The sequence below is a fragment of the Anas acuta genome, chromosome 1 (assembly GCF_963932015.1).
Source record: "Anas acuta chromosome 1, bAnaAcu1.1, whole genome shotgun sequence".
In the NCBI taxonomy this organism is placed as follows: Eukaryota; Metazoa; Chordata; class Aves; order Anseriformes; family Anatidae; genus Anas; species Anas acuta.
In genome coordinates, this window is record NC_088979.1 from 81055260 (window position 1) to 81083112 (window position 27853).

Sequence of the window (27853 nt, forward strand, 5' to 3'; positions counted from 1 at the left end):
ATTGTCTTCGCATGCTAAGGAAAAGTTAATCAGCTTGATATTTATATTGCAGTCTGAGTGCATCTGTCTAGTGAACATTTCTGTTTTGTGTGTGACATGCTAAAAAGTTTTCCTCTTGAAAACTCTCCTCTTTACATGGGCCATCTGACTGGCAAAATATTTAATTGCTTAGGAAATATGATTAGCAGCAAGAGTCAAGCTTTGTCTATGTTACTCCATAAGCTTCAGCTAATCCATAACATAAAATGTAGGTCAACCGGAGCTTTTTCAAACAGATGGAAATTGAGTACTTCATGGTGGCTCAATGGATGCCTGTCCCCACAAGGCTGCCAACTTCTCCAGTTCCCAGTTGCAGAAAAAGCAGAAATCAGCCTCCTGAAAACCGCTTATTCCAACTTGTTTTCATTCCAGAAGCAGCCATGCCCTATGTAGTTGGGCTCTCTTTGCAACGTATTCAGCTCTGACATGCCACAGAAGATGCTAATTAGTTCAGCGGTGTTTAGAGGATTTTATAGTTAGTTTGCTGACAACAAAAAGTATTTTAATTCGAGCAACTTCATTAGAGTAAATATTCAAGACGAGGGAGAAAAACACAGTTGTTTTAAGTAAAATGCAAGAACTGGGGCTAACCCAGGGTTTATTTCCATACACCTTTCAGGTCTTCCCTTGTTTTAGCATTGAGGTTCATAGTTTAGATCTGACACTTGATGTGTGCTAGAATGAAGTAAATCTGTTACCCTGTGCTTCTGTTTCATGAAAGCATCGAGGAGAAGAAGGGCAGGATCAGCGTGACTGTTACTAAAAAGAAGGATCTCCCCAAATAACTGCTCCAGCCAGCCATGGGGCTGGCCACCAGGAGATATCCCACCACCACAGCAGCTTCCTCAGCCTCAGCGGTTCTTCTGCATGTGACTCCTGTTCTTGTTCACTGAGCTTCTCTCCAGTTTTGGAGGCCAATTGTTGACGTTTCTGTCTGTACACTGCTCCTGAGTGTACGTATTGCAATTAAAGTCTTAATACCTGAGTTTAAAGTTTTCTTTAAAAACACCTCTGATATTTAACCTCTGAGTGTGTTTCAAAAGGTACTCGCTATGCAATTTGCAGAAGACATCCCCTCAGATACCAATTTAACCTAGAGTTTGTGATAAAGCTGTTTGCAATGAACAGCTTCTTAGGAAAAAACTTGTTTTTGCACATCCAAGCTCTTCAGACTAGACATTACCATCAGACCCAGCATGGAGGAAAGAGGTGCTGTGTAACTTCTGCTCTTTCTTCTGTAGCTCTGAAAAGCTCCAGAGCCTAGTTCTGTAGCCCTTACACAAATGTAGGTAGGAGGAGAGAGCCAGAGTTTTACTTCTCCCTTATTTCCTTCTTGCTTTGTGCACGCATGTGGGTGGGGAGAGGCTGGAAAGAAGATGGGAGAGAACAGAAGTGAAGTGCATGGCTATTCTGAACACCAACATTAGAAGACCCAAAGAAGTCCTCTCTGAGGGAGGAAGGTTTTCTGACTCCCACTACAGAGTGACCCAGCTGCATCTGCACTTTGAAACAGTGGCAGATGGGGCAGTTTGGTTGTTAACAGCTGCTGGGCTATTTTAGAATATCTCCTGCTTGAAGATTTTTTTTGTAAAGGGAGGGGATGTTGGGGAGAGTTCTGGTTTTATCTGTTTGTAAGACTGTGAATAATACTATTTGTACTTTGAGGTATAAAGGTACTGCAATTATGAGGAAATTGCTTTTTGCCTGACTGGCATACGTAAACAGCTTTCATCTCTAAATGTATGCATCAGGCTCGTGACTTCAGTTTGTCATTCGAGAGAATGTGTCAGCCTTTCATTTCAAATTGTGTTGGCTCTTCTTTTGTAAGGAAAGACCTTTCTTGCGCATTTAAGTAACAGAAACAAAAGAAATTAAGAAACGGCAGCAAAAAGCAATTATCAAACAAGGATTGGGCTATGGATATTGCTTTGAAAAGATATTTCCAATAGATTCAGAAGAAAGACAAAGCTGTGCGTCACTCATACATGTTTTTTTTTCCCCCTTTCATGTTTCCTAAGGGTTGAAGATAAATTAGGGTAGCAATTTTCTTTGCCGGCAAAGCACAAGCTATGCCCCAGATCTCCAAATGCTTCAACATGTAAATACTGCTTCTGAAGCCATCATGTCTCATTGCAAGTACAGATTTATTTGCATTCACAGTCGAAGGTTACTTTCGTTCATTGACCCATTTAATTGTCATTCCCTATCCTCAGTTGCAGGCATATGGCTTCGTGTGCATGCCTACGAAAGACAAACAGCTTTAACTCTCTCAAACAGAAACGTTCAGCAAGGAGACAGACAAGAACCAAATCTTGGCGTGGACATATCTGATTAAAATGAGTACCCATATATCATCGTAAGCATCCTGTAGAACTCGGTGGCAGGCTGTAACCTTGTTATAGAGCAGGCTGAAGGGAGCTATGCAAAAATGGTTTGCTTCTCTGAGCTCCCTGGGTATCCGGAGACTGCCTGCTGTCTTCCTCACTAAACCTCATTCTGGCCTTTCTTGGACTTCCTTGTGAGCGGACCAAAAAGGTGTTATAATACCCTGGAAGGACTGCTTAGGAAGAGAAGTAAGGAAGGTGTCGTGTGTCTTATTCTGCTCTTCATAGAAGCAGACGGATTTGATGTTTGGTCTCAGTGAATAAAACGAGTGGCTCAGAGCAGCTGTTCCGCTGGGATTAGTGTCACTCTGTATGAGGTGTTTCTTTAACAAGAAAGATGTCAAATATTCACCTAGGTCTCCTACCGCATTGATAGGTTTCTTAAATACTACAGCTCTTCCTGGTCATAGCTGTAAGGAGTGTAGACTTAACGGGGGCTGAAACAAAACCCATTCATCTCACAGCAAGGTGGGGAGGTCTGATCGATCACTGAAGGAGCAAAGAAGCATGCCCACGATGCTTCTGCTTCCCATTAAGTTCCTCTGCACTGCTGGGGGAATGGGATGTTCCAAGGAAGTCTGTAAACTGTGTCCACCTGCAAGCTCTTCAGTCTCGGGTTATTTGGTGGTAGGGGTTCTGTGTGCAGGAAACTCCTCGTGTTCACAGCGAAACACCGCCCGGCCAGGAGATGTGATACGGCCAGACAAGGTAAGTGAGGCTGTATAGTCTGTGAAACCTTCAGACCCAAAATTAGAGGGTTGCAGAGCTTGCAGCCTAACAGACTGTCATATCTAATTAGTTACTCTGAAGAAAAACAATATTCAGATACTGGAATCATGTGATGAGCAGCCTGCATAGTACAGAAAGAGCACGGTGCACACAGTCCTTATTTTGAACTTTCAAAAGGGAGAAATCTTTACTTAGTCAGGGATCTTTTTATTTGACTAAACAATGTGGACTGTCAGATCCAATGTCTTGCATAAGCTTAATATCTAGTCCAGGGATCTGAAAGAACAATAAAATTAAATGGTCTCCTCAGATATTATTATTTTTTTTTAATCTGGACTTTGATTTAAGATTCTCCCTCTGCTGAAATTCGGTTTCTCATCTAGATTACCGTCTTCTCGTCAACACGGTCTCTTTTATTACACAGCATTGCCTAGGGTAACTAGGGATTTCATGTCCTAAATCTTGGTTTGGGGATTCCTAATCTCTCAGGCTCCAATCTACCGCATGCTTTACTGATTTTGTACAGGAGGAAGTTAGCTGATGCATTTAGCACATAGGAAGTGTCAGGCACTAGCGCTAGCACTTAGAAATCAAATCATAGGCACCCACACAGGCAGAATTCAAAAGCTGCTTTAAAAGTTGGTTCTCAATGTTTAGCTTTTGTTTAAGATCTGACCTCCCAAAGCTGAAATGGAGTTTTCAGGCTTTGAGGTGTTCTGGTTAAGTGTGAACTGAGTGCTACCAAGAAAGTGATGTATTCTTCAGCTTTTATAGCTCAAAGCAAAAATCTCTTAGAGGTTTGAACTGCCTGCGGTTGTCAGAGTGAGAAATAAGTGCTAAATACTAATGATAAAGTAAAAGCACTGTGGCTGTTACATTTGTACTTCCTGAAGATGGGCAGGATGCCCTCCTTGATCTGTTTGTAGGAAGCATCTTGGAGTGCCAAGCCAACTACAAGATTTTAAATGTGCAATTTGTGCGTTTTATTACTGCAATCGTGCAAGCAAATGGAGTACTATGATCAGACTGACATTTAAGAAATACAGAAAAAGGCTTTGTAACCATGTTGTTTGTGACTGATACTGAAATCAGCCAAGGCTTTGTTGACAAAGGATGAGGCTTGTCGCAGCATCTAGAGATGAAGTGTCCAGTGCAAGCTGTGGCCTGAGCTCTCACTGTACACTATAGGTGAGAGAAAGAGGCTCTCTTAACCCTTCCCTGAACACGAATGCAAAATAGGTGGAATTAATTAGAGAGGTGCCTGTCTCTCTTTATTGGCAGTAAGTGAGCCCTGAACAATTAACTTAGGTTAGGTGTCAAGCTTCTAGGTGCACGTAATGAGGTAAAATGAACTCTATGAGATTGGCCGTAAGCGTGGGCTAAGCTCTCCGTCTGAGTTATGAATAATCAGTCCCGTGATCACTAAGTGGGAAATGGGCTGTGGATCAAGAGCGATACCTTTCAGCTACATTAAGAAATGCAGTTTAGTCTACCACAAAGAGATTTGCTACCCAGTGGATTTTCTTCTTGCTTTTTGGTGAAGCACGAAAGACATACTCCTAGGTTGAATGGAATAGATTCCTCCTTTTTGAGTTGGAAAGGACAAAAGCATTTGATCTGATTACTTCAAGCACTTGCTTGGCTTTTCTGCCTTCCCCATCCTGATGCTTAGGTGCCTGCCTTGCTGTTTCACAGGCATTTACATAACGAAGGTCGTTCCTCTGAGGCAGGGCACAAGAACGCATTACAATTGTAAATTCCATTAATTGTGGTAAAGCAGAGCTCAGAGCTTAGACAATGGCAAGTCCCATTGTTCTGCGTCCCCGGGATAGGTGTGAGTGGAATATAAATATACGGATGTATGGATTTTGAAGTGCAAAAATGATTCATAAAAAGGGTTATCCACTACTAATATGCAAACGATGGTTGAGCCTATGAACCTGTGGATTTACATCTAGGTTTCAGTTACCTTAAGCATATTTATTGTTTGTAGTGTGACTTTTCCCCCCAGATTTTACTGAGGTACAGTTTGGGCCAATATATAATTAGGAAAGGTCCTATTATTGTAGCAGTGTATTTTTTCACTCTGATTCTCAGGAAGGCTCCTGCTATCTCATGTGTTTCCTGGAAGTTAAAAGATCCCTGGTTTTCTTCCCACGTATTGGAGCTTGTAATCGACTTTGACTTAAGCCCGTTTGAGCCCAGTGGGGAGCTTGGGAAAGAAATACCTATTAAAATAATCCCTATCGAAAGGTTTTTCAGGTTCAAGTTATTCAAATAATATCAATTGATACAGATGAATTCCTCATCTGAGAACCTAAACCTTGACAAACTCTATCCTTACCAGGATAGCCCATGCAGCTGAGAGCAAGCCCTCCTTAATTTCCTTGGAGTGGTTTCCAGGTGGATGGGCTTGCTCTTCTCGCTGGTTGTGCCAGCTGGGGAAGTGATAAGAAGGTGGGGAGAGGGCAGAAGGACGCTGACCCCCTTCTTGAGCAGCAGCATCCTCTGTTGTTGTGAGCTGCTCCTGAATCTCCATGCTCCGAACAGCCAAAGCCCAGAACCTGGCCACCGCCTTGCGATGGCTGCGAGTCAGTCTGTGCATCTCCCGGCCTATTTACAGCCCTCATGTTTACATACACAAACCGGGTAGCTGGAGGAGGGTAAATCATCAAGAGCTAATTTACATGTACAATTAGGTTATTTATATGCAAAGAAGAGCAACCTGCATCTCTTTTCATGTTCAAGTGTATGCACGCATTCACCTTTAAAATATGGTCATGACACACTAAGCTGAAGATATTCACTGTCACTGACTTCAGCGCTCTGCAGCTGCAGCCTGCTGGTCTTCTGTAAGCACATACTCACTTATGGGGTTTATTTTCACTTAGGGCAGGGTGATGCAGAAGAAATCAAGCACTGGGAGAATGAGTTACAGTGCATGGGATGCAGCGATTCAGCAGAGCTTCCTCTAAACAGCTCCATGGGAATCTCTGCGCTGCCACTATTTGCATACCCTTGCCCTGCAGGGATAAAACTGTTAGATGACGTGGATTGGCATAGCCTCTATCAGGAAACATGTGGATGTTTTGCTGTGATGCATGTAAATGTTTTGCCACTATGTATTGGCTTCCTCTCTGGAGTGGGAACAAGGACTGAGAAACACAGGACATGAATAACAGTTTGCAAAGGATTGGGAGGGAGTTTTTGTTGCTATATCTACACCCAGGTGTATGGAATAGACTTTTTTTTCTGGTGTAAAAATGATAAAGAATTATGTCTCATAGATGATGCTCTAATATATCTCCAAATGTCTTTAGTATATATCTGACCTTGGACTGTTTCCTCTGTGTGTGTCTCATCTCGTGCTTCTCTGTAGAGTATCTGCCAGCATTCCCCAGCTGTTCAGTTTTCTGCTGCAAATCTAAAGAATTTGCAAATGAAATATTTGCAAGATATCATGAGGATGTTTTCCTGGATGGAATTCGGCAAGCTCCTTCTCTCATACACATCACTGACTTTCCCTTTAACATGAGATACAGGATCTGTTTTGCCTGTTGTGTTGTTCCTCAGGAGCTAATCCAGGCAGTGAGTGGTCTTCAGCCATCAGTGTGTGGGTGTGATGGGCCTGAGGGACAGCAGCAACGTTGTGGTTCTGCTAGGAGCATCTTTCCTAATAGGAGGACTCCTTACTGCTGCCTCAAGGGGAAAGATGTGGATGTGGGGTCTTGATACCACTTTCCCTTATTCAGGTTTTGTGTTGGAGAATCCCCTGGGCTTCACCATAGCATTGTTTTTGTGTGTTTTTATTATTAATTAATTAATTAAGAACAAAATGAAAATTAAACCTGAATTTTAGAATAGCAAAAGGCAGTGGTGTTTCTTCAATGCAACAGGGACAGTATAGAGTGACAAGAAACTTCGGAGGTTTCTGCTCACGATTTAACAAATCGTTGTATTGATGGCAGCGTAAATGAACAGATTCGTGTATGTAAATAGCTGTTTTAAAAGTCTGTTGCTTGTTGAAGGTATTGAAATAAGTCAGGATAGTAATACAGGACTTGCCAGAAGTGTCTTCTGTATTTCCAGCTGGATGTTTCTGAGCAGTAGTAATCGCATCTCATCCAAAAAAGCAGCACAAAAAGACGTAGAAATACAGTCCTGGTATTCGAATAAAATAGTGCACTTCTTTTTACTTTGCTGCAGGTAGGAAGTATGGACTGAGCAGGCTGTGATGACTTTGGCTGACTTTTAAGTGCCCAGTGCTGCTTATTTTGTAGCTTGATTTTCAGTGTTTTCTAATTTTGCCACATTTGAGCTCTCTGAGTTGAAATTTCCCACCTTCCTTATTTGCAACAGTAAATTTTCTGTGAAACCTTTGAGTAATTTCAGGCATCAACAGCTATTTCCTGCCTTCAGAAGAGCGTGTTTTGAAAGAGAACCAGTTCAGGCGTATTGCGAAGGACAAATCCTGCTCTAATTGCAGCAAGCAGGGAAATCCTGCTGGGCCCACTGGGAGCTGAGGCGGGCTCTGTGTGCCTATTGATGGCTGCAGAATTAGGCCAAGATGCCTAGAAACTTCGAGGAGTCTGTGACATTTCTCCAAATACCAGATGAGTATATTACTGGTAATGAAATGCAAATGAATGAAGCATTTTAATCAAAAACCTAGAGGTAGTATTTACCTGAGGATATTCACTGTAAGGGTAGGAGTTCTAGTTACATTTTATTTTTTTTTTTACTGATTCAGACACATTCTTAAGCATGTGCTCCTATCCTAAGCATGGGGAGGAGGAGGCTTGCTTCTCTTCAAGATTAATCATAATTTTTGGAAAATGATAGCAACTAAATCTCTCCAGAATTCCTCGTAGAATCCACAAGGATGCAGATTAAACCGTCAACATAACGTCTCCACTGTTGAATCCATTAGCAGAAATTTCGGTGAGTTAAGCAGCAAGAGCTCCCCTGGTGTCTTTATCAAATAAAAAGGTCACCCTAGATCAGTTCATCGAACAAGGGGCTGCTGTGGGCTTTGTGCTGCAATCACCCAGCGAGGGAAATCCACCTCTTGAATAGGCATCTGTTCAGGCCAGTCATGTGCTCCTGGCTCTGAATTGGCTCCAGTGTCACGGAGCTCGGGGTTTGCTTTCCGTGGGAAATCCCGACACAGAAATAAACCACGGTCCTTTCTCAGGAGAAGCAGTTGGACTCTGGAATTTAATGTTGGGTGAAATTAAGACCAAAATATTGCGCATTACCTGCATTTTCTGTTTCAGGTTTGATTCCTAATTTTTCATATCCTTTTTTTTTAGTGGATTGGATTGAGGAAGTTGCTAAGCAGTTGTTCTGGTTAGTGATGGTTTGTTAATATTCAATTGAAGTAGTTCTTGAAAACCGGTATTCAAATTCTCATGGGCATAGGACCCTAAATATATTTTAAGGGTGAGGTCACGGTAACTCTGGGAGGGGACATTGGAAAATGAGCTGGACCAGGTAAACCGGGACTGAAGGTGGCCAGAAATTGCTAATATATAGCAAAGGGATATAAAACAGTCCCCGTGCTTTAAGAATACAATCTCCTTCAAATGCATAATCTGTTTCTCGTGAAAGACATGTGGCCCAATATAGAAGTTTTAGGTCAACTGATTCAGTTGCAGATTAGCCTCAATATTCTGAAAGAGAAGGCTGTAGTTTCTTATGGCCTTTAATTCTTGACAAAGGATTATACCGGGCACCACACTACTGCTACAATGTGAAATGTTTGGGGGGGGTTGCTAAATTAACCTTTGTAATAGAAAGGCTTCTTATGCGTGTCCGGTCAAAAGAAGAGAAAGCTTTGAGATGAGAGCAATTTAGAATGCCAGTGATTGGGATTTTCATCTAAAATTATTTTTTCTTCTTCTTCTTCTTCTTAACTGTTTCACAAAGGAGTTTCAGAGATGTGTCCCGTTCTGATTTAAGCATTGCGTGCAAGATATTTAAAATAGAAACCCCCAACAGATGGGCAGAAACAAATGCAGGTGACGAGGGGGGAAAATAATATAATTAAAGGTAGACTGATTGTCATTTGTGAAGTATTGTTTGGAAAAGTGACTTTCATGGATGTAATTTTAAATCTCACAGTCGTATTGCGAGAGGGAAGTCTTTAATTTTAGGAAAAGGCGCATATGTTGATACATGTTTTTGGATGATGAGTGTGTGTTTTAGGTTATATCTCCCTCACTGTTCATGGCTGTACACATTCTTTATGGTCCCCTGTAAATTCGTGCAATATTTGCTGGCCTGCTCTTAGCCCTCATGATGAGCTACTACAGATGTCCTACAAGAATGCTTTCCCGTGGTAATCTGGGTCAGAACAAGGCCATACAATAGTAGTGGTTGTAACAGAGGATTATGTGAATGTGAGTTTTGAACTGCTTTGTGGGGCAGACAGAAAACAGAGACAGATACCAGTGAATAGTTTACCCTACACACTACACATGGGATCCAGTGAAGAAAATCCTGTCCCAGTGGAAGTTAGTAACAGTCCAGCTTTTGACCAACGTGAGCAAGAGATTCCCAGCTGCATATCATCTGTGTGTGGTGGGTGTGTGCATAATGCAAGCAAGTGCTGGTAACGTCTAATGCTTGGGCCCCTTACAAATTTAATAGGCTTGGGAGGTAGCTGATTCTCACTGGACTTAAGGGATAGTGTGAAGGACTTTATTTCTGTAGATCCCATTTAGTAAATATTGTCATGTTTGAAAGGTCTGAGCTCTTCCTTGTCCTTTTCCCTCAAATCTCAGTTGCCAAGACGTTGGCATGAGGAATGAGGTTGTTAGACCTCGTTAGGGTGCCATGGACTTGTTTCTTTAAACAGATGTTCCTTTTGACAGAGTCTTTTGTGCTTTTGTTCTTAGGACTTGCCCCATCAGCAGGCAATGTGAATACACCACTGTTTTCATACCTGGGATATCTCAGTAGCTTCAAAAGCATTGTTTCATTCAGGTCCAGGACAAAATTTTAGACTGAAGAATTAATGTTTTAATTAAGAAAGATGACACTTGAGAAAACCATTGTTTTGATACATTTGGTCATTTGTTTTTTTGTTATTGGTTATGGTTTATTTTTGTGTCCACTGCTTTCCCCCTGGGCTGGGGAATGCTGAGAGGAAAGTATTGGATTTGGATTTTGGGGATCCCATGGCAGCACAGCATTCATGTTCTTGATGTAAAAGCTTGCTCTCTGGCATTGCAAGTATGTGACCAGAGAATAAAGAAGAACATTTAAGGAGAATGCTAAGTGGGGATGAAAGGAAAACAAGAAGTGATGGAGTTAGGAAGAGAGAGATCAGAAGAAGACAATCCATCATTCATTGTCCAGGAGCTTGCAGACAAGGTGATTTTTTACAGCCTTTCAATGTTCCAGCTACAACCTGTGCTAATGATAATCACAGCGCTGGGATTGTTTACCTGTGGAATATAAATGCTTCCTGAGTATGCACCACTGTGGCAAAAAGGATTGCTGAATCCCAGCACTGCGCGTGAATGCGTCTTCCACCCTTCCATTTTTGACATGACTTAATTACAGAAACATTTTCAACATACAGCAAGATTGTTTTTTGACATCTTACTCATCATTTTTTTATGATTAGTTTAATTAAAAGCGTTGGTCTTTTAAGTGAAACAAGCAAGCAAATAAAGGGGAAAACAATTCTGAAAAGTTTAAATGCAGGTCAGGGCTCTCTCCACCCTCCTCACCCACTCATTACCCCATTAATCCTCCAGAAATCACTAAAGGAAAAAGACTTTCTCTAAATCATAAGTGGAGAGGACAAATTTGTGAATCATTATTACAGATCGTAATGAAAATCCAATTAACCAGAGATGTTTGGCAAGCAACAATCTCATTATTACTGCACTTGAGTTTTTTTAGATGTCAGCTAACTAAATGGCAACCTGTTGCTTGTTTTGCTTGCCAAAAAATGTAGTAAGCTTTTATCTGTACAGATTCCCTGTTTCAGTAAAATGCCTCTCCGCAGCAGTGAGAAATTGTGCAGCAGGGATCTTGACTTCCAGCACAGGAGAGCTGACGTGTTAGGGTGTAGTATGCCTCAAATCGTGCATCGTGCAAGAAAAACTGGATGCAGCTAACTCTGAATCTGCAATTGTCATGGGAGTCCAGTTTGTGTATGCCTGCAGAAATGTGGAGTTTGGGGCTTTTAAATGAAGGTTGGTTGACAAAGGTCACTTTCAGGAGTAAAGTGAGATGTTTGAAGTTTGTGTTGTGGTTTTTCCAGAACAGCTTTGCCTGAGAGCATGATTATTGTGGCTTGATCTTCTAAAGCGTTTTGGTGAGAGGACAGAGTTTTGGTGTTGAAGTTGCTGTGGTTGGAGGATGCTCTGCTCCAAGCCTGTGGAGTTACATTAGCTGTGGAGTATTCTGTTTTGTAACGGAGACACAAGCATCCTAAAATACTCTGAGAAGGCAATTAGAAAATGTAAGCAAGGCTTATCCCTGTCTGAAAAATTTCCTATTGTGAATGAAGAGTGTGTGTGCTTATAAATGAATTCCTGTGATCCCATCATACTACTTGTGTAGTGGGAAGAGGCTGCCGCTCTCACCCAGAATTTGGCTTTCAGTAGTTATTGCAATGTGCTGATCCTAATATCAGCCTCTCAGTACATACCCACTAATGCCTAATTGCTGTAATTTTTTAGCAGAATTAAACTTATACTGTCCACCAGACATGAGTATGAGAGGATTCAGTGAACTTTTCTTCCTTCTTCTTTCAGGTTATAAGACCCTTTTGAAAGGAATTTCAGGGAAGTTCAGCAGTGGAGAACTTGTTGCCATTATGGGTCCTTCGGGAGCTGGGAAGTCAACACTCATGAACATTCTGGCAGGATACAGGTCAGTAGCGTGAAAATCCCAAGTAAGATAAGGATCAGCTAGCCTGGTGGATGCCTTGGAGACATCAGCAGAAGAAATCTTAGCCAGTGTTTGTGGAAAATAAGTATTTCACAGATTTTTAATTAGATTCTTATTGCTTATATTTTTTCTGTTTTTCCAGAAACTTGTGATTTTTCTATTAACAAGGCAGGTTCAAGAATAAGAAGCAATTTAAAGTCTGGAACACCAGAAAGATTTCTCTTTTCTAGCTGTAAAACAAATTTGGCTCTAATGTTTGTGATATTTTAAAATCACATCTTATAAACATTTGAAAAAAAGGCCCTTTTTAATCAACACCTTCATAATACACCTTCAGGCAGGGCTGAAGTAGCTCAGCTGGGAGAGCGTTAGACTGAAGATCTAAAGGTCCCTGGTTCAATCCCGGGCTTCAGCAGTGTTTTGGGATTTTGGACCTGATGATCTTTTGAAGTCCCTTCCTACCCCTTCAATTCTGTGATTCTGTGATAATGTAGATGTCTTCTAGACCAAACTGCAACATGTGAAATGACTGTGGTTTATCAGCCTGAATCTTCTGGTTTATGGCTAACTATGAGGTGCTTCTGTGTTGTCATTAGGGCATAAGGAACAAGACGGACAAACCTAAATAAATTCACTTCAGTAGCTTCATATTTTTTCAGATGTTCATGCAAGATAGCACATATTTTGTATTGGACTGAAATTGTCAACAAAATCACATGAAGCCTCTTAAGAAAGAGAAAATAATCATGAAATAAATTCATCTCTATCCACTGTATCAGTTTTATTCCATACTAGGCAATAATTATCACCTAGGAGTTCCACATAATGAGGACTGTGACAGCTCAAATGAAGGCAAGATTCACCCCTGGTTGTTTTCTTGGTTCATTTCAGAGAGACAGGAATGAAGGGAGAAATTCTCATCAACGGACAGCCTCGTGACCTGCGCTCTTTTCGCAAAGTCTCCTGCTACATCATGCAAGATGACATGCTCCTTCCTCATCTGACTGTCCAAGAAGCTATGATGGTGATCTTTGTTTCTGGCTGTAATTTATTTGAGCAGGAGAAAATGGAAAATCTCCAATTGTACATTGCACACATGTTCTTAGTAATGCCACTAGCTGTTAGGTCTATTTGATCCTACTCAGTGGAAGTGCTTAGACTTTGATGTTGCCTTGAATTCCATTTCAGGCTCATTCTTCTGTGGGTTGTCTCAGCTTCTGTTTTATTGCCTTCAATTTGTGACTGGTGTTATGATTTAGAAGAAGGCTGTACTAAGTAGACCTCCCAGAGAATGAAGCCTGCAATTCAATGCAGAATGAGTCTTTGTAGGAAGCATCCTTTTTCTTGGGTCGCGGTTAAGTATTCTCTTCCCTTTCTCTCCATCTTCCATGCTCTGACTGAAAAGTTGCTGTTTTGACGTTAAGCATGATTTCTGTGCTACTAAACTCTTACATGACTAGTCTGTAATAAAAACAGTACAGAATTCCTTCCAAAAAACAGTAAGAATAATCCCAAGATGTACAGGCAACATAAATTCTTTTTGTTGTTTATCATAGCATCAAGAGATTTATTAATTGACCAATCAATCTAGAAGAATCTGTTGCTTAGTTTGAGAAATAAGGCTAAGGTTACTCATACTGCATGCCATCATCAATCCACAAATTTCACTGTAGTCTTGGCTGTGCCTTATGTGGCTAATTTCCTGCAGAGGCACTTCACGAGGAAGGTTTTCTCTTTTGTTTATATGAACATTGTAGTCAGAATCCCATAGGACCACTTTTGTTAGAAGTAGGCCCAGATGGTACTTTCTGTCTAATCAATCAAGGCTCTGACAAAAATATTTATTTAACTTAATAATTACTTTTAATTACAACTTAAAATTAATTTGATAATTATTAACAAATAATCACTTTTTTTTTTCTGTACTCATTTGTTGACTTCCTAGAGAATGGCATTTTTTTTCAGTTATCCTCATGATATGGAGGAAGCACAGATAAACTGTAATTCCAGCATTGCCTAGGAACTTAGTGGCTATGCAAAGACATGGGTCTCCCATCTTCCTTTCAAGTTATTTAACTTGCAGAATGGCCTTTCTTTCTAATATGATTTTTGTCAGATGCTTGAGCGATTGCTTAGGTAAGGTTATACTGTTACCTAAAGCACAGGAATATATGATGCTTGTGATTTGAACATTATAGCTCAACTTAAACCTTCCCTTCAGGGTTGGAAGAGATCATTTAAATGGTACATTGGGATGTTTTGACTGAGACTTCCACTCTAACTGGTTGCGATGCTTCAGGCCAGTTTAAAATCAAATTCCATTATGTTGCATTCCAGGTATCTGCTCATCTGAAACTTCAAGAGAAAGATGAAGGAAGAAGAGAAATGGTATGTACACAACCCGTCAACCTGAGGATTTTGGGGGTTGTCAAAGAGGTCTGTGAAGTGAGCTCTGTAAAGCTGACATTTTTTATCTAACAACGAATTGCATTGGACTTGTAATGATAGAATAAATCATAACCTCGAAGTTGACAGGTATCATTATGAGTGAATGCATAGTACTGACTGTATGAAAGTTGCTTTCAGTGTGCCTGAAGCTGACACTGAGAAGATAATTGCGAAAGATCTAGTGACATGAATTCACGGGTTTTGTAGGATTTCTTTTATTGTCCCTTAACACTTAGATTCTCTTACATGCAGGTCAGAGGGCTCAGGCATTCTTGTGTGTGGTGACATAAATAAAAAAAAGACATGTCTGGCAATAGTGATTGTAGGCCAGCTGCAAAGTTCACCTTTCCAAGGTTTAATGAAAAATTCAGTAGTTCTTGCAACTGCTGCAGAAACTTCTGTGCTCATGTTTGAAATCTTTGATCATTTTGGCTGTGCTGGTCAGCGGTGAGATATTGTTCAACTGGGCAGGCTAATGAAATTGCAGTTACGATACAGGCTAATGTATTTTGAATCTGTTTTAAGTGACCAAGGTTTGGACAAGTAAGAAACCAGGCTAAAACACGCATGTATCTTTTCAAAAACACTGGGGATGAGTTGCACAATTTATTCTTGCACATTTGCTGTATTGTCTAGCTGTGTCTAACATATGACTTTCCAGAGTGGGAGAGAAGCCAAGGTGGTGGTTTTTGGCTGTGGAGGTTTATAACTTAGCTGGATGTGCACTAAGTGTGCTCCTCTCAGCCACCTGACTGCCATGATTCCTCCCCATCATTTGATCTTACACAGTGCTGTCTTTTTAAAGAAAATACCTTGGAGGTGTGCAGCTAGACAAAAAGGCTTCTGACAGGTTAGCTTGTGCATGAGATGGCTTTCTCAGCTGAATTTGGTTACCTCACTTATACTTCCAAGGGTAGGAAATGTAACCTTTCTCCACATTTATTCTGCACTTCAGAAATCTAGGCTTGTGTATACCTAGGGCTACTCAGGGCTCAGGTGTCTGTCTGTGCTTGGGTGGAGTTAGCAGGAAATGCTGAAGCATATGGGAGGAACAGTTCAGTGCCACAAGGTGTGTTTCAAAACAATATATAGCTAGAAATTTTACGCCTGCAGCTTAAAATCAAAAATCATGGCACTGATGAACGTAGAGATGATTTGCATTGCTGAGAGATTCGTTAAAATTGAAACTGTAGCTCAGAGGGTGTTTGGAAGTGTTTTTGCTGGCTTCAAACTATGTTTCAATCCAGTGTAAGACAACACCAACAAGGAGATGGTAATTTTTCTCTTGTAGACTGCCTCCTCAAGGCATAAGCCTCAGTAATTTGAGTTATGCTGAGTGCTAGTGGGGATTATGCAATAACAAGGCCCATGGCTAAAACTGAGACTTAGCTTCCAAGAAAGCTGGCTGCTCCTTCTACTTTCATTATGGACTTGTATGTTACTCTGTACAGTTTTTTTTTTTCCTGTAAAGTTCAAGTTTGGGGTTTTCCATGGCTTTTCAGAGTACTCTTTTTTTGCAAAGATAAAGAAGGATCAGCTTTTCATTATGGTGCATTTTGTGCTCCCAAAGTCATACACTGAGGAGACCCTCCTTGGGCAAATTTGGAAATGGTGCAGGTGACTGGAAGAAGCCACCTTACAGGACTCAACTGAAATAGAATCAGAGAATCATAGAACTGTTTGGGTTGGAAGGGACCTTAAAGATCAACACCCTACCATGGGGCAGGGACACCTCGCACTAGACCAGGTTGCTCAAAGTGCCATCCAACCTGGCCTTGAACACCTCCAGGGATGGGGCATCCACAGCTTCTCCTGGCAAAAGATAAAAGTCTGCAGAAGGAAGTAGGAGATGAGCATACCTGATTGAGGCCTGACCTTGACTTGTTGGACTTGAGTATTTCAGAGGAGTACCTTATTCTAGTAAAAGATGCCTCTGGCCATAGCTGGCATTTCTAAGCAGAAGTTTATTAAGGAAAGGGTGAAACCACTTCTATCCTGTCTGGAGAAAAGTGTATCCATTGCCTACAACATGAAAATTATGGCAACTTCAAGGGTAGGGCAGCCATTTCCATAACTTCCTTTTGTCCTTATTTCCTAATTGGAACATTATAAATCTCTTCAATCTCAGAGAATATGTGGAAATCGGGAAGAACTGCAGAGAGGGAAGCGTACATGAATCAGCATATGTTTGATAGGTTAGGATTGCTTTGATTCTGTCAAGTACTTTTTTCATAATAAGCCAAAGATACTTTTTTAATTGGCTAAAATGTCTATGTTTAGAAACAGCTGTTACTTTTTTTGTACTTTGAAAGTCTTAATTCATTTGCACTTAGTAAGTTGGGCTATGCAAGCTAATTCAGTTGTCATACTGTCAGTGTAACTACAAACAGCTCTTTGAGGAAAAGACTGTGTTGTATGCATTTATACGACAACTGTTAGAAGGGCACTCGTTTTAGTGATACTGGCCTGTACTGGAATAAATCATTCATTTTATTGCTGTAAATTGTAAGGTAAATGTTTATCGTAGATAAATTTTATGAATTTATGCACTTGTGTTATCAGGATTACAGATGCTTGTTTAAAACAGTCAGGGACAAATGAAAAATGTCCAGTGAACTATACTTTATATTTCTAGTTGGTTTATCTTGTGCTGCCCATGTTCTGTTCACCCTGTCTAGAGTTGAAGAGGAGGTAGTTGAGTTCTTCTCTCTGAGAATGAGGGTTGGTGAGTTTTGTTTTTTCCCTTCTTGTGACTAAGAGAGGTAGCTCCCAAAAATCAAATCAGGACAAGTGACTATGATTTTATTCTATCATACTATTAGGAGGAAATTCTTCACTCAGAGGGTGGTGAGTCACTGGCACAGGTTGTCCAGAGAAGCTGTGGATGCCCCATTCCTGGAGGTGCTCAAGGCCAGGCTGGATGGGGCTTTGGGCAACCTGGTCTGGTGGGAGGTGCCCATGGCAGGGGGATTGGAACTAGATGATCTTTAAGGTCCCTTCCAACCCGAGCCATTCTGCGATTCATTCTACGATTCTAAGTGATTGGTCTGACCAGTCTTTACGATGTTAATGGCCCTGTCTGGAAAACTGCCTCCACCCAAACATTACTTCAGAAAATAAAAATACTCCTTCTCCTATGCTTTGATGAAGTGTTACATATCTGTGCTTCCTTTCTGCCCTTTAAGCGGTTATTTTATTAATTGCATGAGCAATACAGCAATGTAGCTTGGATTCAGCCGTTTTTATGTTTGTGTTGTACTGATGCCATAGAGCTGTTTTGCTCATACAGGGCTACAAGGTCAGATCTACAATCACTGAAACAGAAAAACTCAATAGCAGCTGGGATTGTTCTTTTGTTCCAAAGACCCTGGGACAAACTGTGCCATTCCTGAAGCTGTGCCTCGAGGAAATCCCAAACATCTGAGAGTATGTGTGACAGCTGAATTGGCTCTGAGGAGAATGAAAGTGCTTATAATCAATGGCCACACTTTAAAGAGTAGACTTTGAAGAACAGATATGAGAAGAGGTCATGACTGTATAGAAACTACTGATTTGTGTTATATATTTCCATTCCCTTGTAAATACAGACTAGAAGTTCTAATGAGAGAAACTTGTTGGTCTTGCTGTATAATGAGTTCACATACTGCAAAGGGTTTTTTTGATATCTATGGTGTATCCAAGAGATACTATAAAAGAACTGATTTCCACTCCATTTTCACAGGAAAGACTTTCTACTGAGATTGGTCATGTAGGAGAGACAAGTAGAATTCTGGTCAAAATGTTAAGTGCTAGGCAGTTAAGCCCCACTGAATCTAACAAATGTTTAAGACCCACCTTTCCTGCGTTATATAGAAATAGGCTTAGGTAGGTATACAGAAATAGTCAAGAGCTAGTTTACATTCACCATGAAAATCAGTGATACATTAAAGAGGCTCTTCTTTTCTGCTAACAAAAGAAATGACACACTTTTTTGTGTTTCCTCTAGGTAAAGGAAATATTGACAGCCCTCGGTTTGCTAACGTGCGCCAATACAAGGACTGGAAGTCTTTCTGGAGGCCAGAGAAAGCGTCTTGCCATTGCTTTGGAGCTGGTGAACAATCCTCCTGTCATGTTTTTTGATGAACCAACCAGGTATTTCAAGGCCAAAAAATAAAGACTGAACAATACTGCTTTATGTGGTAGAACAGTGCTGCAGAAAGGTTATTCACCTCTAAGTCCTTGGAAAAGGCTTGTTTTGTATTGCCTGCAAGTGCTGAGGAAGGCCCAAAGAAATCCTGTAGTTTGGGTACTTAGTGTCTGTGTCACTGCTGTAACCAACAGACCATGGGACTATACATAGTATTTAAGGGAGACATAAACTGAAACAAGAAGGGAAAGAGAGAACTAATTGTTTTCAGATTGTGGCACGTGAATTTTCTCTTTCAAGCAAAGATAGCTTGAATATAAGCATTTTGAAGACTGACTTTTAGTAATCAATATAGCATATTTAGGATCAAATTCAGTGATCAGTTTTGGAGGAGGCTGGGAGAGCTATGGATATGTATCTGTTCATTAAAGTTGGGCACATTTAAATCTGTAGTCCTAAAATGTAGAAATCCCTTAAGGCAGCTTTGAGAATACTCTTATTTTTCATTTTTGGGCATGCTTCCAACTTAATTAAAAGACTGGTGGAGAAATACAAGCGTAACGTTGGCATATGATAAAATAAAACTGCTACAGAGAGAATTTATGAAAAGATAATAGCGAGAAACTGAAGTATTGAATACATACATGTATGCTAGTTCTAAGTGGTATCTACGGACCCATGGATAACAAACTTCTTTCCTTTCATTCAGCGGCTTGGATAGTGCATCATGTTTTCAGGTTGTCTCTCTGATGAAGGCTTTAGCTCAGGGTGGCCGGTCCATCATCTGCACGATTCACCAGCCCAGTGCTAAACTGTTTGAGTTGTTTGATCAGGTATTATTCTCAAAATTATTTTCAAACTCTTTCTCTTTACGCATGGTAAATAAATTAATTAAATTAATTGGAGAAAAATATACTTTTTGATTATGGCTTTTCTTCTGCCTGTTTCCATTATTTAAATGCAATGTTTTTAAAGAATCTGGCTGATGTGTTTGTGAAATCATAATTATCACACTTGCAATTTTTATACCTTCACCTCCTGCTGTTTCTGGGCACAGGGCTGTTGGTAAAGTAAATGAGAGATAATTTGAGAGTGAGAGGACTTTAGTACAAATGTCTGCAATGTTGCTAGTACATGTTCTCATCCTAGCTACACAGGTGCAAATTCAGAATATTCACAGAATATTCACAGAATATTCATGTGAAATAATAACTGAAGTCAGTTGGAGATGTTTTCTCCCACCTGACGTAGTGTGGACCATGAATGTTTAGGTTAGATTTAAATTTACGTTAATCTTGTTAGGAGACCTAGATTAGAGCCGTGAGAGCTAAGAGAAAACCTACTATATCATAGGTGAACAAACTTGCAGATTATGAGTCTGGCAAGGGAGCTTATTTAAAGTCAATAGCATGGCTAAAAGTTGGAATAATCAAGCTATTTCCTATTGCTGTGCTGTTCCACCTCTCCTTCCATTCCTACATTCACCAGCTTTGTCTCCCAGCCAAAAATATCCATAATGTATGGAAATTAGATGGCTTGTTTATAGAGTTTCTTGCCTATTTTCAGCATGTGTCTAAGGCTTGAATTAGTCTGTTTCTAAGTTAATGCTCTTTGAGTCCTAGAGGGAATGTTTGCAGAATTCAAATCTCAAGCATTTCATTTTCCATTAGTTGTAATTACGTGCAAAAGTAATACCAAGTGATGACAAATGCTCCCAAGGTGTTTTTCGCACAGGGCCAACAGGCTTTCATTAGGTTCATGGATTGCTGTCATACAGATGGCATGTTCAGATATTATGATACGATTTCATGTTTTCCATGTTTCTTTATCTTTTCTTTTCTTTGCCTTGTGTTTCAGCTCTATGTTTTAAGTCAAGGTCAATGCATTTACCGTGGCAAAGTATTAAATCTAGTCCCATACCTGAGAGATTTGGGGTTGAATTGCCCAACCTACCACAATCCAGCAGATTTTGGTAAGGAAAATCTGAATAATTTGTTCTATTTGTTTTGCATTTGATAAGTACCTTCTTGGTAATGGAACCATGATGTGCTTACACTTTTGTACATACATATACGTCTGTGTACATACATGTACCAAAATTTGAAATAGAATTAATCAGATTTTTTCTAAGCAATTTGAGTGCCATCTAGTGGTAGAATTTGGTGAATATTTTTCTCTTATGGAAGTCCAGGTCCATGAAATAAAAGATAAAACGTATTGTTTTGTTTAATAGGAATGAATCTTAGTGGTTTTTCAGAGTGAGTCCAGTATTTATGCTTTTTGAGTTTTGTTTTGTTTTTTTCATGAACAATAGCACTGTAGTATCATACAGCTGATAAAATTGAGATTCTTTTGCATTGTTCTTTCTTAATTCCAAAGACACAGTAAAGACCATAAAATGTACCTTTGTCACTTTTGACTACCGATACTGCTGTATTCACTGTCTTTCCTCTAAAACGGTTCATTTAACTACCAGAATGAAGAGAACTCACTGAATAGTTTTGGAAAAATATGTTTAAATTATATATATATACATAAAAAATTGCATGTGGATTAGAGCCTGTTTTCAACAAAATTCACGTTTCTGTCAATGCTACAGAATCAAAGGAACCTAACAATGAAGCCTATAACTAATCAGTAGGATAAACCAGTAACTTGCCTTTTGATTTGTGTAGTTATGGAAGTTGCATCAGGTGAATATGGAGACCAGAACAGCCGGCTGGTAAGGGCAGTACGGGAGAGGATATGTGACACAGACTACAAGAGAGATGGTGGTGGTGAGAATGAGTTGAATCCCTTCCTCTGGCACCGGCCCTCTGAAGAGGTATTGTGTATATCACGAGTAACGGGTATGGCTTGAGGTTGGAGAGGGAGGAAGAGAATTTAAAATCCTCAGTCAATGGAGGAGGTTTCTGGGCTCATTCAGCTGATGAGAATGGGTTTTTGTGAAAGAAAACTAAGCAAGATACTGCAAAGAAAGAAGTTTATTCTTTCTTGTGTTTCCGCAGGATTCCTCATCCACAGAAGGCTGCCACAGCTTCTCCGCCAGCTGCCTAACCCAGTTCTGTATCCTCTTCAAAAGAACTTTTCTCACCATCATGAGGGATTCAGTAAGACTGCTTTTGTAATATTTTTGTAGCCTAAAGATCTATTCAGTTGATTCTGAGGCAGTATAATACACCTTCAAGGCATATAATACACCTGTCCACAGACCATGCATGAAGATTGACACAGAACTTCAAAGTAAAGAGACTGATCTTTCAGCCTTGCTATTAATTGTACCACCTTAATTGTGAATCACTTTTTTCTTCAGTGGAACTGAGAAGCATCTGGGCTAAAACCCCAAAGCTTAAATCCTCTCTGTACTGGCAAATCCCTCATACAATCATTTTTCCTAGTAAAAAGTGAGCCTGAAGTTGTACTGGTATGTCACTAAATTAGTCTCTTCAGAGAATTCAGGATGGCAGATACACAGTTTCAGTGTAATGTAAAGTTAATGCTTAAAATATTTCTCTTTCCTGGTGAAACAGAAAATGAATAAATAAAAAATTTGTTTCTCTGAAAGGGAAATATTTCAGTTTTCATACATTTAAAATCAAAATAGAGTAAGTGTCATAAAGAAAATCGTCATTCCCAAGGGAAAAAAAAGTATATATTTTTCACCTTTTTCCTAAAAATAAATACCCCCCTTCAGAATCCCTAAACCTGCAGTTTTCATGCAAGTTCATTAAATGTTTTGGGTGGCTAGTCTACATTAACAAAATGCAATGGGCCTTTCTTTTTTCCACTCAGGGAAGTTTTGCTTATTTTTGAAGTTTTTCTTGTTTGTGAATTCAAGAGATGGGAGTACTTACACTGTCTGAATGTTACTGCTTTGAAAGATCCTCCAGATGGGGTTATTTCTTCATTAACAAGCATGAATTAAAGAGATGAGCTTCCTCAAATAGACCTTACATGCACGCTTGTCCAAGGGACTCATGAGTATTCAGTATTGTTGGCCCAGTGCTTTTCTAGTTGCCAAATTCGCACTTTAATAAACCCAAAGAGGGTTTGTTTGCTGCTTTCCTGTGGTTTGGAAGGTTTTCGGTGCTTTACATGATGGGGGAGAAAAGGCAATATACGCATTAATATATGCATTAATGTGACATACCTGTCCTTAAGAAAGGGGAAGGCCAGACAATGAGGTGTTTTGGAACTCCAAAGTAGTTGAGCCACTTGAAGCTCAGTGTGAGTGAGTTACCCTTGCAGTAAGGTGAGTTTGGCTTCACCGATCTCCAGGTGCTGCAGCTACGCTGCTCTTGCCCCTCACCTAGTGAGGTATCCCTTTAGGACACTACCATTTATATGTATCCCAGAGGTGTACAAATCCAAAACGTGGATCATACAAACCTCTCCTCATCTCCACCAGGGGAAACTGTAGCTTATTTTCAGATGCATAGGTGGAAGAATAACATTGTTTATAAGATTTTTTTTGTGCTCAGCTGTAAAGACTTGCAGTTGTTCCACAGTTAATCGTCTTTTGTTGGTCCATACTTCTTGTAGGAGTATTGTATTGCAGAGAAGACACAAAAGGCTTATTTATGCCAGATTAAGTTAATTTGGTCTATATATGCCCCAAATAACTCTTCTGCCTCCCTTGACGGTCCCTTCTGCTCAGAGACATTCATGTTTTTGTCAGAAAGAAAGTCTGCTTCCCCTGATGAATGAGGGCCAATGGCTCAATGACGTTGTCTGACACTAAGATTTCAGATCGCAGCATTTGCAGTTTGTGCTTTTGTTTACAGGAAGAAAGTTTGTGCAGTAATAGCCTTGGGTCTGATTCACATTGGCAAGTTCATTACCATAAGCTTCCCATAGCTGAGGACCAGTATGCTAGTAGAAAATGAACATTTCTACATATGTTCTTCTGGATATAATTACTGTTTTTCTGCAAGCTGTGCTTCTGATTTTGGTGATATTGCCATTGTTTTTGAACATAGACTTTCTGATCAGAGATACTTCTGTTTCCTTGCTTGTAGGTCCTGACGCACTTGCGTATCACCTCACACATTGGAATTGGCCTGCTCATTGGCTTGCTCTACTTAGGCATTGGCAATGAAGCTAAGAAAGTCCTCAGCAATTCCGGCTTCCTCTTTTTTTCCATGTTGTTTCTTATGTTTGCTGCGCTCATGCCAACTGTCCTTACATGTGAGTACCAGTCATTAACAGTCATGCTGTTAAATTAAAGGATGAGGAGGTTGCAGCAGGTTGAGAGGGAGTTGTATCTGTTACATGTAAGGTCACATTTGACTTGTGCTTCCACTTCTAAAACCGGTATCGGGGTAAATCTTGCACTTAACTAGCTGCTGTGTAGAAATCAAAAGAGAGACTTCTCTCCACAGTTCTGCCAGTGTTTCTCAACCCTCACCGTCCAATGTTACAATCCTGGACTGGGATTTCCCCTTTTCCTAAGGAGCCAGTGGATCTCTGCTTTGTCAGGATCTTGTGCTTTACTCTTAGAGAAACTCTCTTAATTTCTCTAGGACTTCTAAATCATGACTGCTGCATGAAATCAGCACAATCTTGTGGTATCAGAAACGAACTCCTGCAGTATGGACTGCTCCCTACTTCTTAGGGGAGTGCTGTTACTTTGTATTCCCTCTTGGACCAAAATGAATAACGAAGTCCCTCATGCTTTGAAAACATTTTTCCTTCAAAAGCCTCTTTGAGGAAAGTTCAGATCATTTGAGTAACCTCATGCATACTCTAAACAATGAGCAAGTCTCAGGGCTGACATCTTACATTTTGTGACAAATAATTGAAACTATTTCTGGTCTGTCAAAGGCCTTAGAGTTACAGTTTTACTGTGGGACTACAGCAGTTAAGGATTAGATATGGATTATGTTGTTATTATATTATATTATTAGATATTATGTGCAAGAATATTACATATTGACAACCTAGCTTACAAAACTGTATTCTCTGTAGTTCCTCTTGAGATGGGAGTATTTCTGAGAGAGCATCTGAACTACTGGTACAGCCTGAAAGCCTACTATCTTGCCAAAACGATGGCGGATGTTCCTTTTCAGGTATATGCTCTATTTTTCAATAAAACAAGAATCTTTTAAATTCATGGCGAGTCCACTTGCTGAGATCAGTAATAGTATTTTATCCATTTGAATGGTGGTAAAAACTGTTCATATATATGTGCTGAATCTTCAGTTCCAAATCAGATGCACATGGATAACAGTATGCCCAGACCTGACCCAACATTTTTTGAATAAACACATTACTATCTGTGGTTTTGTGCAGAAGGGGAATCATAAAGGACTGCAAGTGAATGGGATCTGCTTTCTAATACTGAAGTAGTATGATAAATATCCCAGTCTGTGGCAGATGCATTCATTCTCCTCAGCTGAACACCACGCCTGTCATGTACCATGCGAAGCCTGAGAGCTCCGAGTTAACTGGAACTCACTACATTTTTATCTTATTGAGAGTGAGCGAATGTTTGGCTTCAATGGACTAACTACAAGTGTATCTCCTTGCAGATCATGTTTCCTGTAGCTTACTGCAGCATCGTCTACTGGATGACTTCGCAGCCATCTGATGCACTTCGATTTGTCCTCTTTGCAGCCTTGGGAACCATGACATCCCTGGTGGCACAGTCACTAGGTCTTCTCATAGGTGCAGCCTCTACATCCCTCCAGGTACTTAATGGTGTTTTGTGACCTCTCAGAAATCCTGCAGTCTCCTAGTACTGACTGTTTACCGTGACTGCTGCTTTGTCAACAAGACATTTATTAAGATATAACAGGCAAAACATTCTCTTGGTCTAGCAGAGCTATTTGATGCTTCTCGCAACCATCAACTTTAAGAGTGTGAACACCCACTGGATGTGAGGCCGTGAAATTCCTTCCCCGTATGAATGGGGCTGTGCTTGCTTGAGTGAATTGTCACTTGCTATTTATCCCTGGCTGAGCAGGTCCTAAAAACTGCAGTACTGATGCATTTGCATGCATCTACAAAGTAGAGGTAGGCCATGAAGATCAGCAGCTCAGTATGGGGTCCTTCCATGTACATACAAGAAAGTTGCAGGAGGCAAGGTGGAAAAAGGATTGCCCAGAAACTAAACCTCTGCAGAGGGAGGGCAGGAAGCAGCTGTCGGTTTGACTGCTGCAGTGGAAGCTGGCCACCGTTCTGCTTCCTGGCAGGAAGGCTGGTGAAGTGATAATTCACAGCAGAACTGTTTTGTGGTGCCTGTGGTAATAGATGTTATTGACATTAACAGGCACTGATACTATAATTTTTCTGCAGTAGAAGTCTTGATTCCCTCTCTGTGCCACCCTCTGGAACTAAGCATAGCCCTGTGCTGTGACCCCTGTTTGTCTGCTCTACCCAGAGATACTCGTATGGCCTTTTGCCCTAGAGGAGATGTAGAGAAAAGAGGCTGGAGATGGGCCAAGATCTGTCTACCCCACCAAAGCCACCCAACTGGATACAATCCTCTTCATCAAATTTTAGCACCAGTTGAAGCTTCTGTGCATGTGGGGTTAATGAGAAGGGGACTTTGTGTGCCTGCAGCGGGGAGTGAGTGAGGAAAGATAATATTTAGGAAGATGGGTCTCACACACGGGGTATGCAAGGGAATGCCAGTGCCCATCTTGCTCAGTAAATTCTTGGTGGGTCCAAGTGTCTCAAAGATCCCAGCACAGCAGTGTGGTCAGCTAGGAGCAAGGTTTAGGAAGAGAAGAGGGACCCCTTTTCCTCCACTAACCATCTAACCTCCCCACTAAGAAACCTTGTCCAAAAAAATAAGTAATTTCTTGCTATTTGGAACTGTGATAATTTGGGGGAGTAGCGTTTTCAGAAGGACTCGAGTGGCATCACTCCCAGCTGTCTAAGAGAGGAGATTTTCACTGACTTACTTGGTTTGGCACAGAACAGAGGATTTCCTAAGGAAAGTGCTTTTAAAAAAAATATTTTCTCAGTTAAGGTCAGATGAAAGAGCAAGGTTTTTTTTGTTTGTTTGTTTTCTCTGTCTCTCTTGGCAATAGACTGTCTATTCCTTCTCTCCCCAGGTGGCCACTTTTGTTGGGCCAGTTACTGCCATCCCAGTGCTTCTGTTCTCTGGGTTTTTTGTCAGCTTTGATACCATCCCAACATACCTCCAGTGGATGTCCTACATTTCCTATGTCAGGTACTGCTAGGGGGGCCATTAACCTCCCATTTTGGAAATGCTGTTTGTTTTATTTTGTTTGCCTGTTTGGTTATTTTGGGTGCCAAGGAAACTATGTTCAGAGGATGTTTCTTTAAAGTATACATGAATATGATGTAAATGAATACCACATTATCTCAACTTCATTTTATTTGTGTATGACGTGAAATAAACTGGAACATTCAGTACAGATCATCAGCCACAAGTCTGTGTAAGTTCCATTAAATTAAATGGAATTACACAGCATTCAAATCTCCTTGGATTTTGGAGCAGTGGATTTGTGAAATAATAGGAACAGTATGCCCAAATGAAAAATTGATGCCAGCGCCTCATTTTGGAAGAAAATGTTGTATAAATCACTGCAGTATCCTAGATGGACTTGTTGGATGAAGATTTGATTTCTTTAAATTTTGCAGTAGTACTGCCATGAGAAGCATGGGGTTTTTTGTTATCTCTAATCTGAACTGTTGGCATTGAAAGCACAGGCACCTTATATGCTATCTATGTCAGTCACACTCCTTGTCTGAGGTAGTAGTCTCAAGATGTGGTGACTGCCATCAGGAAGCCTCTGGAGGCTAGCATGGTGGGCTAGTTTAGTCGAGGTCCCTGAATGTTTGTGGTTGAAATTAGATAAGATGAATTCCTGTGGTGATGGTGGATGGTTTTTTTTTGGAATGAAATTAAATGATTAGGAAGTGCATGTTGCCCAAGGAGCTAAAATGGCTCCTTGTAAACAGTTCTTGGACTATCATTTTGTATATGGCTCATGTACTTGCAGGACCACTTTAGTATGAGGAAATAGGTTCCTAGGTGGTTCCTCCTTTGCCCACCCTCCTTTTCCCCACCCTGCCTGAGTTGCACTATTACTAAGAAAACCCAAGCTAAAATATCTTCTTGTTTGACAAGTGAGGTCTTATACAGAGACCAAACAATGATTGAGAGACTACAGCCCCCCCAAATTAGTAGCTAGAATTCAAGCTGAGGCCTTTAGCCATTGTCTAGCCTGTGTGGGGTCTCCTG

At 40.5% G+C, this 27853-nt stretch overlaps 1 protein-coding gene and 1 non-coding gene across 2 annotated transcripts in view; both read left to right on the forward strand.

Annotated features, from left to right (window-relative positions):
* ABCG1 (ATP binding cassette subfamily G member 1) overlaps positions 1 to 27853 on the forward strand; it is a 54799-nt gene that overhangs the window by 20967 nt on the left and 5979 nt on the right. Inside the window, exons 3-14 of the mRNA XM_068684826.1 lie at positions 11927 to 12044; positions 12954 to 13086; positions 14400 to 14450; positions 18496 to 18641; positions 19346 to 19469; positions 20494 to 20608; positions 21312 to 21460; positions 21645 to 21746; positions 23655 to 23823; positions 24604 to 24704; positions 25167 to 25325; positions 26697 to 26815. Coding sequence (XP_068540927.1) covers positions 11927 to 12044; positions 12954 to 13086; positions 14400 to 14450; positions 18496 to 18641; positions 19346 to 19469; positions 20494 to 20608; positions 21312 to 21460; positions 21645 to 21746; positions 23655 to 23823; positions 24604 to 24704; positions 25167 to 25325; positions 26697 to 26815 — 1486 coding nt within the window. The remainder of the gene's footprint in view (positions 1 to 11926; positions 12045 to 12953; positions 13087 to 14399; positions 14451 to 18495; positions 18642 to 19345; positions 19470 to 20493; positions 20609 to 21311; positions 21461 to 21644; positions 21747 to 23654; positions 23824 to 24603; positions 24705 to 25166; positions 25326 to 26696; positions 26816 to 27853) is intronic.
* TRNAF-GAA (transfer RNA phenylalanine (anticodon GAA)) lies at positions 12405 to 12477 on the forward strand. The gene has a single exon. It is a non-coding gene; the product is annotated as a tRNA-Phe (tRNA).